The 13,419-nt window shown below is 35.5% G+C and overlaps 1 protein-coding gene across 1 annotated transcript in view; it reads right to left on the bottom strand.

Moving 5' to 3' along the window:
- ptar1 (protein prenyltransferase alpha subunit repeat containing 1) overlaps positions 1–2,950 on the bottom strand; it is a 44,182-nt gene extending 41,232 nt beyond the window's left edge. Inside the window, exon 1 of the mRNA XM_039750741.1 lies at positions 2,809–2,950. Coding sequence (XP_039606675.1) covers positions 2,809–2,894 — 86 coding nt within the window. The 5' untranslated portion in view covers positions 2,895–2,950. The remainder of the gene's footprint in view (positions 1–2,808) is intronic.
- Positions 2,951–13,419: the final 10,469 nt, after the last annotated feature.

Below are 13,419 nucleotides of genomic sequence, written 5' to 3'. Positions count from 1 at the left end.
TAAAAATAACCATATGAACATATGGTTTTTACTTCACGGATTTTCACCTTTTGCAGGGGGTTCTGGAACGCATCCCCCACGATCGAGGAGGCATCACTGTAACGATATACTGTATTATTTACCATATACAATGCCAGGAATCTCACACGCAGATAAGGTGCCTTGGCTATAGCTGGGACAACTTTTTGCCAGCACGCTGAGCCTAGTCAAGGCAGGGATGTGACAGTAGGCTGCTTGCTGCTTGTGCTGATCAACATATTTACAAACCAAAAGACACTGATGGAGTGGTGCGAAGGGATTTAAGATAGGCCAGGATTACGAGTTTTTACGTATGCTTCAGGGATTCTAGTGTTAAGAAACAACAGTTTGCCACCTTGTAGTGTTTAACATGTAACATTTCCCAATGTGTCTAAAGAACCCATACTTTTGGTACCAGTCAGTACCAATGCTCCATAAAGATAACATTTCTAGCTTTCAGTATCGGTACTACCGAACGGCAATCAGTGCTGGACTCAGATGGCAAAGAAATACATTAGAAAAATGTGAATAGTAACAACACTTAAAAATGGCTCATGGTGATGATCATACATCACTGCATCACTAGAAACATCTTGTCTTCAGGACAGGAGAATTTCAGTGTGCGACTGTAGGACTTGTGACTCTTTTTATAAAACACATGACTTTTGTTATTACCAGTTTTATCCTATTTTTGAGTGTCAGTTCATAACTAACTTCATGCATACTCTGTGAGGGTAATGGTGTGACTGATCACATGGGAGTTTTAATTGTTCAACTTGTAGTGTCACAATGTTTTAAGAAGAGACAAAATGCACACTGGCACCAACTTTACGGGTAATGGTGTGACTGATCACATGGGAGTTTTAATTGTTCAACTTGTAGTGTCACAATGTTTTAAGAAGAGACAAAATGCACACTGGCACCAACTTTACTTTATGGTTGTTGAACACTTAGCCTTGCACAAGAAAATGGATTACAATAGCATGATCACGTGTAATGTCCAAATCAAGCAACATTTTTTAAGGACATCTTAATAATACAACCCAGAGAGATAAAAAACAAAAAAAAAAACTAAAATCTGACATAAAAACATAAAAATGCCCTCTATACCACATGCCCAACAGGTGCAGGCCATACAACAAAATTAAGCTTCACTTTGCTTGGCAGCTATAACAGAAAAGTTTAAATTGTTGGTGTTCATTTGCCCCGCAGTTGTGAGACAAAATGTAAGGAATGGAAGAAAAACAATAAAATATCAAATTCCATTGCCTGACTCTCTTAGTGTGGAGAAGTAGGTTATGGCTTTGGATTTCAGACCCTGCGGTGGTCGGTTCAGAGTCACTGACAATGTGTGACCATTAGCAAGTAACTTCACTGCTTGTACTCAAACTATGGAAAAAAATGAAAAGTAAACAATTGTATCTCTTGGATGTTGTAAGTCGCCTTGGATAAACTTTTTTGCCAAGTAGCAATAATAACAAGAACAGTATATGGAAATGCATTCTCATAAACTGTTCAAGCTTCATCTTACTGTGTTTCTCTAGCCCAGTAATGGAATAAAGCATGCAACCATTCTAGCAAACTCTGAATTAAACATACTTGTGCAAGCAGAACATAAGTAAACTAATCCCACCTTCACTCCAGACAGCTCATAACCCCTATTTTGAAAAAGAAAAAAAAAAAAATGTAATTGAATGTTCGGTAAATTGTACCTCTTCCGTGCCTAATCTGCGTTTCTTCCCTATTAAGGTTAACTTTTAAAACAAACTATACGCTCCGTTTCAAAGACACTTGTTCCACTTCAGCATTGATGTTGAGCCTGTTCTGGCGGCCATTGATCACAAAGCAGGAATAAACTTCGGGCTTTCTCTCATTTACCGATTTTCACATAAACATACTCAAGGCGTTTTCTTTCTTTCCGTAGAATTGCCATAAAATGGTTATATAAATAGCTACAGCAATTAAAAAGGTCAGTAATCCCTGCCACAATCAGGTGCTTCATTATATAACGGAGGAGACTGCATGGGAAAAAGATACTAATAAATCACAAATATTTAAAAGTTTATTAATATTTATAATAACGTGCGCAAAATTCAACACACGCCCCAAATTACTACTTGTAATAAGGGCAAGCATAGCTAGAAGTGAAGTAATAAAACAGGTTAACGGTACCGTCTTGGTATTCCGAATAACAGTGCAAAGCTGTATTGTAATTAAACAGTTTGAAAAAGTTGTGCGAGCCTCGAATGACAGAAAATGTGTACAGAATGTCATTTTGCAAAATACTTACTTTTTCTGAAAAGACTAACCATGTCTCAGAGAAATGTCAAAAGCTGATGCTCCACTATGACAGATCCGTAATGGGACATGGCGGAATATATTCAGAAACAACGAAAAATATGTCAACTAAAGGACAGTAATGCTTGGAGATTCGTCTGATGTCTAGTAAAAGCTCGTTTTCAGTTCATGTAATACCGAGCTAGTTTCGACAATATAAAGTATCAAGACAAGCGGGCTAAAGGATATACGCATTGTACACCGTGCAAGCTGAAGACAGGTTGTCTTGCATTTTACATAGCATTTGCATGTGAACTTTCCTAAATGAATTTGCCGTCCTAAATCTTCAGCGACACAATTCACCAAGGCAAAGTCAAAAAACTTTACTGTATATTCAGATCTAGCTTCGCATCAGTGCAAATCGGACGTACCACATTTCAAAATAAACTAGTAAGTGTCAAGCAGTGTAGCTAATTGAAGGTACAAACAATCAACGGGGCTGAAGCAACTTACATGTTAGGGTTTTTCTTGAATGCGCTGTTAATATCCTTCACAACTCTCTGAACCAGCACACCCACCTCCTCCTCTAACTCTGCCATCTTTTTTCCCGACTGGAGCCCACTGGAATGCTGCCTGCTTCCAAGAGCTGGGTGGAGGAGGCAGTACTTCCGGGTGGCTAAATGTTCTTTCGGATATGACGTCAAGCACGTCTACTGGGAGGAACAGAGAATTTAAAAAATCCTGAAAGAAGACCTGTAGAAATTTGGGGAAGACACATCGTCTGCACATTTGTATAGTTTAAAAACACTAACGCCAAAACTTTGTAAATGAATGAATGAATGAATGGTAAGCAGAACAGGTTACAGTTGCACATGGAAAAACATTCTATATTCGTTAAAGCTTAGAGTGGATTCTTGAAAAAGAGAAGTGTAACGGATCACATTCTGAGATTGGAAACGTTAAAAATGCAATTGGGAGTAAAGAAATTGTATTAGGAGTAGTTTTAAATTTGGAAAAAAGCGTAAATATTGTGGAAAGTTTGGCTATTAAGTTGCATGAAGTAAGATTGAGAGTAAGAATTACTTAGTGGGTTAGGGACTGCTTACCGTAGAGAAGTTTGAAAGTAGGTGTAGGGAAGGAATACATGATGGAGGTTTTAGTAGAGAATGGCACGCCGCAGGACAGTGTCATTAGTGCTATGTTATTTAATTGTATGATAAATGATTTGCTACAACCAGAGTCACTTGTGAGCGTATCCTTTTTTTGAAGATGACTATGCCATTTAGAAACGGGGATGAAATTTTAATTTCTTTCTAAAAGATCTTAAAATAGCGGTGTCAGACATTGAAGTGTTGGCAATTCGATGGTACTTTATATAGTCAATTTAATAAAATAGCAGCTGCTTGTTTCACACAAGTACGAGTTTTTCTGTAAAATGTAGTTATTAAATGGAGCAGTTTTAAGTTTCTAGGCATGATGTATTATTGCAGAATAACTTGGAAACATATGGAAGTAGTACAGAAATGTAAGCACAGCGAAAACGTAATGTGATGTATATCGGGAGAATCAAAGGGAGCACAAATAGGTACATTATATAGGATATGCATGTCATTGATTAGGTCTATACTGGATTATGGAAGTCAGACATATGGTTCTGCTTCATCTACATTTATCTTTATAGGATAAACTTCAATATAAGGTGCTTAGGTGCCCTTCCAACTACCCCAACAAATGATTTATTAGTGGAAACAAAAGAATTACCACCAAGATTGAGAAGGAACTTGTCTGATCTAAACTATTGTTTATATAAATGCTTAATCCAGAACATACAACAGAAAAAATACTAGAACACTGTTGAGAATATCAATATTGAGGAATGAAATAGGATTCATTCAGTAACAGAGTTTTAATAGTGGTAGAGGATTATGTATGTAATAATTATGGTAAGATTTCTATTTGGGCTTCATGATATTTGGTGAAACTTATCATTGATTATACAACAAGAGAAGATATGAGTAATGTTCATGTCAGAGTCAGTTGTTAAATAATTATTTGGAAATATACAAATTTTATACTAATGGATCAAAAGACCCCTTAAGTAACAGAGTAGCCACTGTGTTGAGTGTTAAAAATGTGAATATAAAAAAGGCCTGCAGAATATTATACTGTAGAATGGATAAATGAACTTAGATCTAATAGACCCATTATCTTAACACAGTCATTATCTTTGTAGATCATAGATTCAGAAATAAAAAAAACATGAAATAGAAACGATCTTTTATTTAAAGTAATACATGCCATAACTGGTTTGTATTTAATAATGTAATTATGAAATGTATGTGGACTTCTGCTCATAAAGAAGTGTATGGAAATGAAAGGGCAGATAAATCAGCTAAACAAACATTGTATAGGACTGTCATAGACTTGGAGGTTCCTTTCGACAAATCTGAAAAAACTGTATAATTAAAAAGGCAATTTTTAGGGAATTGCCAACAATTTGGGAGAATAGTGATAAAGGAAGGCATTTGTTTCAGTTAAGAACTCTAGTAATCAAGACCTCTGTTAAGGGTTACAAATAATTGGTGTCCCCAAATTGGAAAGAAAAGTTATTTTTAATAGATTAGGCTTGGATTTGTTGGTCTGAATCTTTACTTTTAAAGAAGAAAATGTGAACAATTAGGTACTAAAGAACCAGTAGAACACTACATAGTATGGTTTCTTAAATATAGTAGGCTAGCTAATTGTTAAATTTAAGCAAAAAAGGACTTCCCTTTATTAATTAAATAAATAGTTTATTAATAATACAGAGAACAGGAAGCTTTAAAGTCTTTACTAAAATTTAAAAGATACAAAAATATATAATAAATTCTAGAAGTGTATGTAATTATAAACATAGTAGATTATAGTGATGTGCAAAATGGTTCTTTTTAGTGATTCATTTTGTTCAGTTCACTAAAGTGATTTGAATCTTTGAATCACTGATTTATTCACTTCAAAAACAACAAGCTATATTCTAGTTTAAAATCTAGAATAGTATTATAACTGTGCAAAAACTTTAACCACCAAACAATATAAAAAGCAAACAACAAAATGAGTAGTTCACATAATAATAATAATCCTCTTTATTAAATTTTGTTAATAAATAAATTTTCATCAATTAATAGAAAAAAAAGTAATACAAATAGAACATTAGAATAGTGCACACATCATGATAAAACTGTGAGAAGATTGAAATATGACTAAATAAAACTGTTTTCAGTTTTGGATTAATCTTCCACAATTTCCTTCTTTTATATCCTGTCCTTTCTGATGCAGTCTGCCATACATATATCATCAGTAAGCGAACTGCAATTCAATTTACTGCAAGTCAATTATCTGTAGTTCGTTCCTCAGTTCAGTACATGAACTAATTGTTTCAGTGAACACATTCAGCAATCTACCAAGTCAGTCATTGGCTAGTTGTCGTCATGACCGTTTTGCTGAAACAGTTTACTGATAGGCTTTTTCCCGAAGACAGCAGCCATTTGTTTGTTCACTGCACATCTCTAATAGATTAGTAAAGTTAGAACCTCCGTCCAGCAGCTGGCAGTAATGGATCACTATTTATGATTTCAGTCTCCCATTATCTGGAAAAAAACAATGAACTCTAAAAAGTACCTGAAAGAATAACTGCAGAAACTCACCAAAGTCACAAGGCCAACACTTAGGTTTTTCACCATATTAACTTTTAGTCACTGTATTAATTAGGGCATGCTCAATCTGTTTCTGAAATTATATTATGTGTCTGACACCACTGAACACCTTTTTAAATTCATATTTTAAAAGTTAGTGTTTTGGTTTGGAGAAAAGTTAATCTGTCTACTGAGTTTTCATCCAAAGACTTTATCCATTTGGTAAATGGTTGATTATGTCCCAATATGTTTGATAATAAACAGGTGGAGTTTATTAATGATAATGGCATCTGCACTTTTCAGTATGACATTTATGAAACCACTGTTCTTATCGTTCTATGTCTACTGAGTTGAATTTAGGGTTTGTGTAAGATGATGCAAATATATTCTGCACTGCAGTGTTATCCACACATTCTAAGAATTGTTCAGATAAACTCAGGGTCAGTGTGTAAAATAATGTCACCTGATTTAATTCAAAGTATAAGCATCTCTTAAATAGGCTTACATTAAAACATTTGTTAAAACTTCAGAAATACTGTTCTCTGTTGTTCAATAACACGAATGAATTGATAATTATACTCTTATATGCAGCTTTGCTCCTGGCATGCTAAAAAATTCTCTATAGTTCCTATCTTGCCATAAAAAACTGGCACAGTGAATTCATTGTATGGTGATATTGCACTCTTTGTATGAATTAGAAAAGAAATTGTAAACAGGAATAATGGAAAAATGATTGGGGATAATCATTATACTTCTTTTTCATTGAATTTTCTGGTTATATTAGGGCATTTAGTTTATTTCAAGGGCATAAATATACTCTGTATTGTTATACTGTTGTTTAAGGGGTTGTATTTTAAAATTATAGTGGTTATGTCACCATTACTGTAAGGTACTTGGCAGGCTGGCGAACCAAATAAAGAGGTACCAGATTTATTCTTTGATTGTGCTGCCATTCACCATTCAGAGTTAACTTATTTTTCACACATGACATTGATTCAGTATTTTACAGAAATGTGAAAGGAAAACAAAGAATGCCTGCCAATATAACTCAGTTGCTACATGTTTTGTGGTAGAAATGAACATTGTAATTAAAGAAATGTATCCTCTCCAAAAACACAGGACAATTCAGTAATCCGGCAGGAGAAAAGCTCTTCATTGTATCTTTTAATTAATCCTCAGCAACATGCCTTAGACGGAGCATTTTCAAAAGCAGTCTCTTACAGCATGGTCAGAATGATCAGAGAAACAAAGAATAGAGGTTTATTTTATAAACTATTGAATTTACATACAGTGTCAATCAATGCATACATTTTACTCTGGTTGGTTCGTTGGTTTACATCCAAATGACCTATATAAAATTAAAGTCTGTTATATTATATTCTGGTTCTTCTTATACCTTTGAGTTGAGCCATCACCCTTGAAATTTCTGTGCATATAACAACTATCCATTCTGTTTTTTTTACAGGACATCTGGGGCCTCATGTATAAATGGTGCGTACGCACAAAAATGTTGCGTAAGAACATTCCCACGTTCAAATTGTGATGTATAAAACCTAAACTTGGCGTAAAGCCATGCATATTTCCACGGTAGCTCATACCCTGGCGCACGCAAGTTCTGCGTTCGGTTTTACAGACTGGCGGCACCCAGCTTCAAAGGAGTGCTACTGTTCCATTGTGGTTTCCCTTTCTTTTTTAGATCCACATCCCTGACTCAGCTTTATAAATACACTAAAATTAACCGCATATTCTTTATTAGTTTAATGCATCTGATTGTAATTAACCTGTAACAATATAATGGTCCACAGAATTGTCAAACTATTCTAAATTCCATAGCTGCTTTAGCGTTGTTACTCTCACTGCACCTTCTTCTTCTTTCAGCTGCTCCCGTTAGGGGTTGCCACAGCGGATCATCTTTTTCCATAATACTCTCACTGCACCACTCGGAGTATTTATATCATTGTATCTGAGTGGGGAATCACAGCTGTACAGCAGCTGATCAGAATGAGAATTATTAGTATACATCATCCAGCACACGCTGCCTCAGCCATGTTGTCTATTGAACTGCTCTCACATGGCAAACGCTTCAGAGCCTTTCCTGTACTGACCTTGCGGTTCAGAAACAGTTTCATCCCAAGAACTATAAACACTCAATCAGTCCATCAAGTGCTTCTTGTAGAACTGTTTGTACTTATTAGTACAATTACCTCACTATAAACTTGCGATACAGTTATAATATTGCACAACCTGAGCCACTTTATAAAGCGCGTATTTACATATGATGACAATATCATTTTTAAGGTGAAATGCAGCAAAATATGTTTATATTATACATATAAAACTTTAACTTCATTTAAGTAATCCATATTGTTAATAATTAAACATGTGAGGACATGGTGCCGCAGCGCTGCATTCTTGCTGGCGCTGGTGCGACACTGGAAGGATAGATGGATAGAATAATTAAACACATACTACGAAGATATTTCAATGTTCCTTAAAAGTTTTGAAGAATCAGTGTTCTAAGCTTACAGATGGCTTAACATCTATTACAGAGCTGATTGTGTGCCGATTGGGTATTTGGAGAAAGAAAAGTAAGGACAGGAATTGGGGGTTAGTACATTTAAAAGAGAGAGTACTGCTACAATAAAGTATTTCATCGAAGGTCGCACATGGCACAGCAGGCATCTTGCGTGAGACATGAACAATCACTGCGCCACCGTGTTCCCATGTTTAATAGCATGCTTTAACTCCTGTCGTCATGAAAATGATATCACATGTACATCTCAGTATTTTAATTATTCAGAGAACTGTAATATTACGAATGTAATGGATTCTGTGTCCTGTCGGAGGAAGAGAAAGCCTGGAAGTACGTAGTGATTCACACACAGTGAGCACATAGAAGATCAAATACAAAACAAAGCATTTAATGTGCTACTTTAGTTACGATGGGATTTGAGAAACCTAGCAAATTAAACGATTTCAAGATGAAGTTTATGATGTTCTTCTTTAATGACAAAATAAACTTCGTGATTAAACTGGAAATTTCAAGATTAAAGTTGACATTTCGTGCTTTTTTCCCACTGTGTGCCATTTTTTTTTCTCTGTACCCTAATAAGCTATCATATGACACTCAGACAGTGGGCTATGACTCGCTTTTTCACGGCGACTTTGATATCTGACAACTTGTTTTTTATTTTGGGAACTGTGTGACTTTGTGAATTTGAGCTTTTGAGTTTCTCCGACATGCTATGTCACTCGATCAACTTCCTTTTGTTGTTTATACCACTGTTTAAACCAACAAATAGTATGTTTTTCCTTACCTCCAGTTGGTATTTGCTGAAATTCTTCTATTTTCCCTCGTGCTTTTGCCATTGTCTTTTCACAGAAGGCTGAGCTTAAGGGCTATTTATATTGATTTGCATATTCAAAGAGGTGTAATTCTGGGAGGAGTTGGGGCAGGACAGCAGGCGTGTACACGTGCGTTACTTTTCATGCTGACCGGGATTTATGGAGCGGAAGAACGTGGAGGTTGGTGTTCACACAGATTTATGCATCTGGATTTTTTTGTGCGTAAGCACATTTCTGTTTTTGTCCACACGCCATTTTATAGTGTGAATTCTATGCACGGCGTTATTCATGAGGCCCCTGCTGATTTCTTAGTCATCTTTCAGTACATTTTGTTGTTCACTTGACCTTTATGTGGTTTCTTGATATGCCTGCAAAAGTTTCTGACATTTATTAACTCTTTATGCTATTTCTTTAAGTTGAATGATGTGCTACACTAAAATTATTTTTTCACAGTTTTCAATGGTGTCCTGCCTCAGATTTGACAGTAATGATTCCACTGAAAACTCCTTTGAGCAATGGTCACCATGAAGTAACTAATTTGCAGAGTTTGAAGACAGCATGTAGCTGGTGTTCTTGTTTGTTTATTAATCTGTTTGATTGATTAATTTAACTAATTTTTCAGATTTTGTATAAGCAGAATCACATGCAAAATTTAATTTGAACAGTCAAGCAGAAAAAATCACATACCACATACATGGCCCTACATGCTTGCAGTGTAGTGAAGTGTTGCAAACTGCATCATGCAAAGTTTGAACCTTTTTAAAGTGATAATATTTCTCAACATTTTTAAAGGTAGTATATAAATAAGGTATTGGATTTGTATGTAATTCTAAAGATTCAGATTTAAAATTTTAGTATTATTCTTTCATAATGTTAAAAAAAATACATGAAAATGCTGGGTGGCACAGTGGTGCAGTGGTAGCGCTGCTGCCTCGCAGTAAGGAGACCTGGGTTTGCTCCTCCGGGTGCTCCGGTTTCTTCCCACAGTCCAAAGGGTTAGGTGCATTGGCGATCCTAAATTGTCCCTAGTGTGTGCTTGGTGTGTGGGTGTGTGTGTGCCCTGAGGTGGGCTGGCACCCTGCCCGTGGTTTGTTCCTGCCTTGCGCACTGTGCTGGCTGGGATTGGCTTCCTTAGACCCCCATGACCCTGTGATAGAATATAGTGGGTTGGACAATGACTGACTGACTGACTGAAAATGCTGCTCTGATCAAAGTGCAGTCTGTGACAATTGCCTCGTCATCTCGCCTTACCTCATGTGTTGTCCCTGCATACACTAGATAAACAAGATTGGTAATTATATGTGTTAAAAATAGAAATAATGTATTGTGCTACTTTATAGCTCCTGGAGCACGGCCAAGTCAAATTTACTTCTGGTATGTGTTTGTGTGTATTATTTTGATTACTGACTTGAAATTAGTCCACTATCAGTAAATTTTTTAAGTGGAGAACCGAGAGCTGGTTTTTTCCTTGCCACTGTGGCTGTAGGCAGAGGTTCACTATGATGATGAACTGGATTTAGTGTGCTAGGGAATGGATGAATGGATGGTCATTGCTTTACTTACCCTGCACTACCACTATCAAAGGGAAAGACAATAACATCCCTTGCACTAATTTCTTTTGGAAAAATAGACATCCAAGGTTAAGAAGGTAATTTATAGCTGTAAAGTAGAACAATGTTGCAATGGTTAGAGAAGCTGCATCTCTACTTTAGGGTATTGAGTACAAATGCATCTCGGACTGTATAAGCTTTTTCTCCAGGTACTCTTGTGTTTACTATATTGTAAAGATGTGCAGTTTTGGTCAATCAGTGACTCTAATCTCCAAAAATATCCTGCTCCATTGAAATGTTGGTCTGATTCCCTCTCAGACATTCTCTGACAACTGACCCTTTAATAAAAAGTTCATTCATTGATCTGCAAGTTTATAATTGCTCCACACCTCTTGTCATTTTTTCAGAGAATACATACTGGCAAAGTATAAGAATCATTTTTAGAATTACTGAACTTTCACATTAAGGTCATCTTTGGTATGAATGTTTTACTTTCATATGTTTGTAATATGCTAACATTCACACTAAAACTTTAGTTGATCTATATTAACATAATAATAGGGGCTGCACAGAACTGAAGGGGTAAGCTGCTGCCTTACAGCTCCATTAAAACTGTGTTTGAGTTTTGAGCCCAGGCTCTGCCTCACAATGTCTACATGCGTTTTTCCTCTACATCTGAAAAATGTGTGTTACAAAACTTGGTAATTCTGGACTGACCCTGTGTAAGAGTTGGTGTGCCCTATAATAGGTTGCCACCCTGTCCATGGTTGATTCCCACCCAATGCTACTGGAATAGGCAATGGATCCCCAACCTGATCTCTATACACTGGTTAGAAAACTGTTGGAAGAATGTGTGATAATGATAATACAGTTCTAAGGCATGTTTCTCAAATTCACAGTGTTTTAAAATAAAGATGAAAGAATATAACCATTGCAATGTAATGTATGTTTCTCAAATTCACAGTGTTTTAAAATAAAGATGAACGATTATTACCATAGCAACATCACATTCTGCATATATGACACTTAAAATCATTAATCAAAATACATAACCCATAGCAAACTCTACAAAAAAGATAATACATTATGAACATAGCAACATCAGGCACTGTACAGTATATAAGGCATCCAGAATGGTGCTTAACCAATAAATCCAAATACAATAAGCACAGATTAAAACTCATTTAAAGGCTGGGTATATTTGAAAGTCTTTAAAAGCTATAGGTATAATGTCTGCAACTTTGTCCACAATGAAAAGGTTACCATCAAAATATCTAAGAGAGCAGTTGGTAGGCCATGTAGGTCCATCTAAGTAGGAACATAAGCACAATCCTCTTGTTTACTGGAAGCTACTGTAATGACTATAATATGAGAACTACTGGGATGGAGAGGTGAAGTTTCACAGTAGACTTTGGAGTTTTCTGGCATATGTTCTAAGACTAGAATTAAGGCCACAAAATGTGCAATTGCTATAATCAAGATTTTTCAAAATATATGCAATAAATTAGTCTTTTTGTTTCTATAAAGACAAAAAAGGTATGTTAGAAATATGCATGCTTCTATTACTACTACAGCATGCATTTCCAAACCTAGTTAGTTCAGTTCAGTGTCATGCAGGTTAGAGATGTTCCTGGCAATGGTTTTAAGAAACAAGGGACAATTTTTGCATGCTATTAATATAAGCCTTAAGGGATAGCCATAAATCAATTTAAAAGCCCAGATCTCTTAAAATAGGAGAGACTTATATAATTATATTCTCAGCAATTACAGGATGATATTTTCAAGAGACTTAGTTCCAGTTAAAATGACTGTATTTTTTCATTTATACTTAGGGAAGCTCTTATATTGTACAAAATTTTGTATTGGGATGTGGAAACAGCATCTGGCTTACATTTGACACTGATTAGAATTTAATGTGTACAAAATGATAAGTGAGATTGTGTCTTTGGCTAATCAAGGGTTCTCAAATAAATATAAAGCAACAGTGGTTTCAAAATGATTCTTTTAAGACCTTAACATTTAAATTTTGTTAAATGTTCAACAAAAAGCAGAGAATGTCCATCAGTAGCTCTTAATCAGCTGGAATAAGAGGAGCCAAACTGAGCATTAGTTAAAATTAGTTGGAACTGCCAATATACCAGAAAGATTAAATTAAAAATGAAAATGAAAAAGATAAAAACATAAAAAGCAAACGAAAACAAACAAACCTGCTCTTGCAGTCTAATTTTACTTTTCAGCTGCTTATTCTTGGCATCCTGCTAATATAAATTGTTCTTATAATTACCTTAATTTCCTTATCTGTAGTTTTCTTTTAGGTGGCTTGCTTGTAGCAATGCAAACAACTCAGCATATCAGACATGAATATTAAATACATTTTCTCACTTTGAACAGCATTTTGAAAGTCACACTGAAATTGACATTCCTTAAAACCATTTTCTCTATTTTCAAGATCTCTTAGAAACTGGTGCAGTAGAAAGTGTTACAAATTGGCTACATTCTTTTTTCAGCTTATGTTTTATTCTCCTTTCAAGGACTACAGACTTAGCACATTTTCACAG

The sequence above is a fragment of the Polypterus senegalus genome, chromosome 4 (assembly GCF_016835505.1).
Source record: "Polypterus senegalus isolate Bchr_013 chromosome 4, ASM1683550v1, whole genome shotgun sequence".
In the NCBI taxonomy this organism is placed as follows: domain Eukaryota; kingdom Metazoa; phylum Chordata; class Cladistia; order Polypteriformes; family Polypteridae; genus Polypterus; species Polypterus senegalus.
Note: the sequence above shows the minus strand (reverse complement) of the source record. Positions and strands in the feature narration are given on the sequence as shown.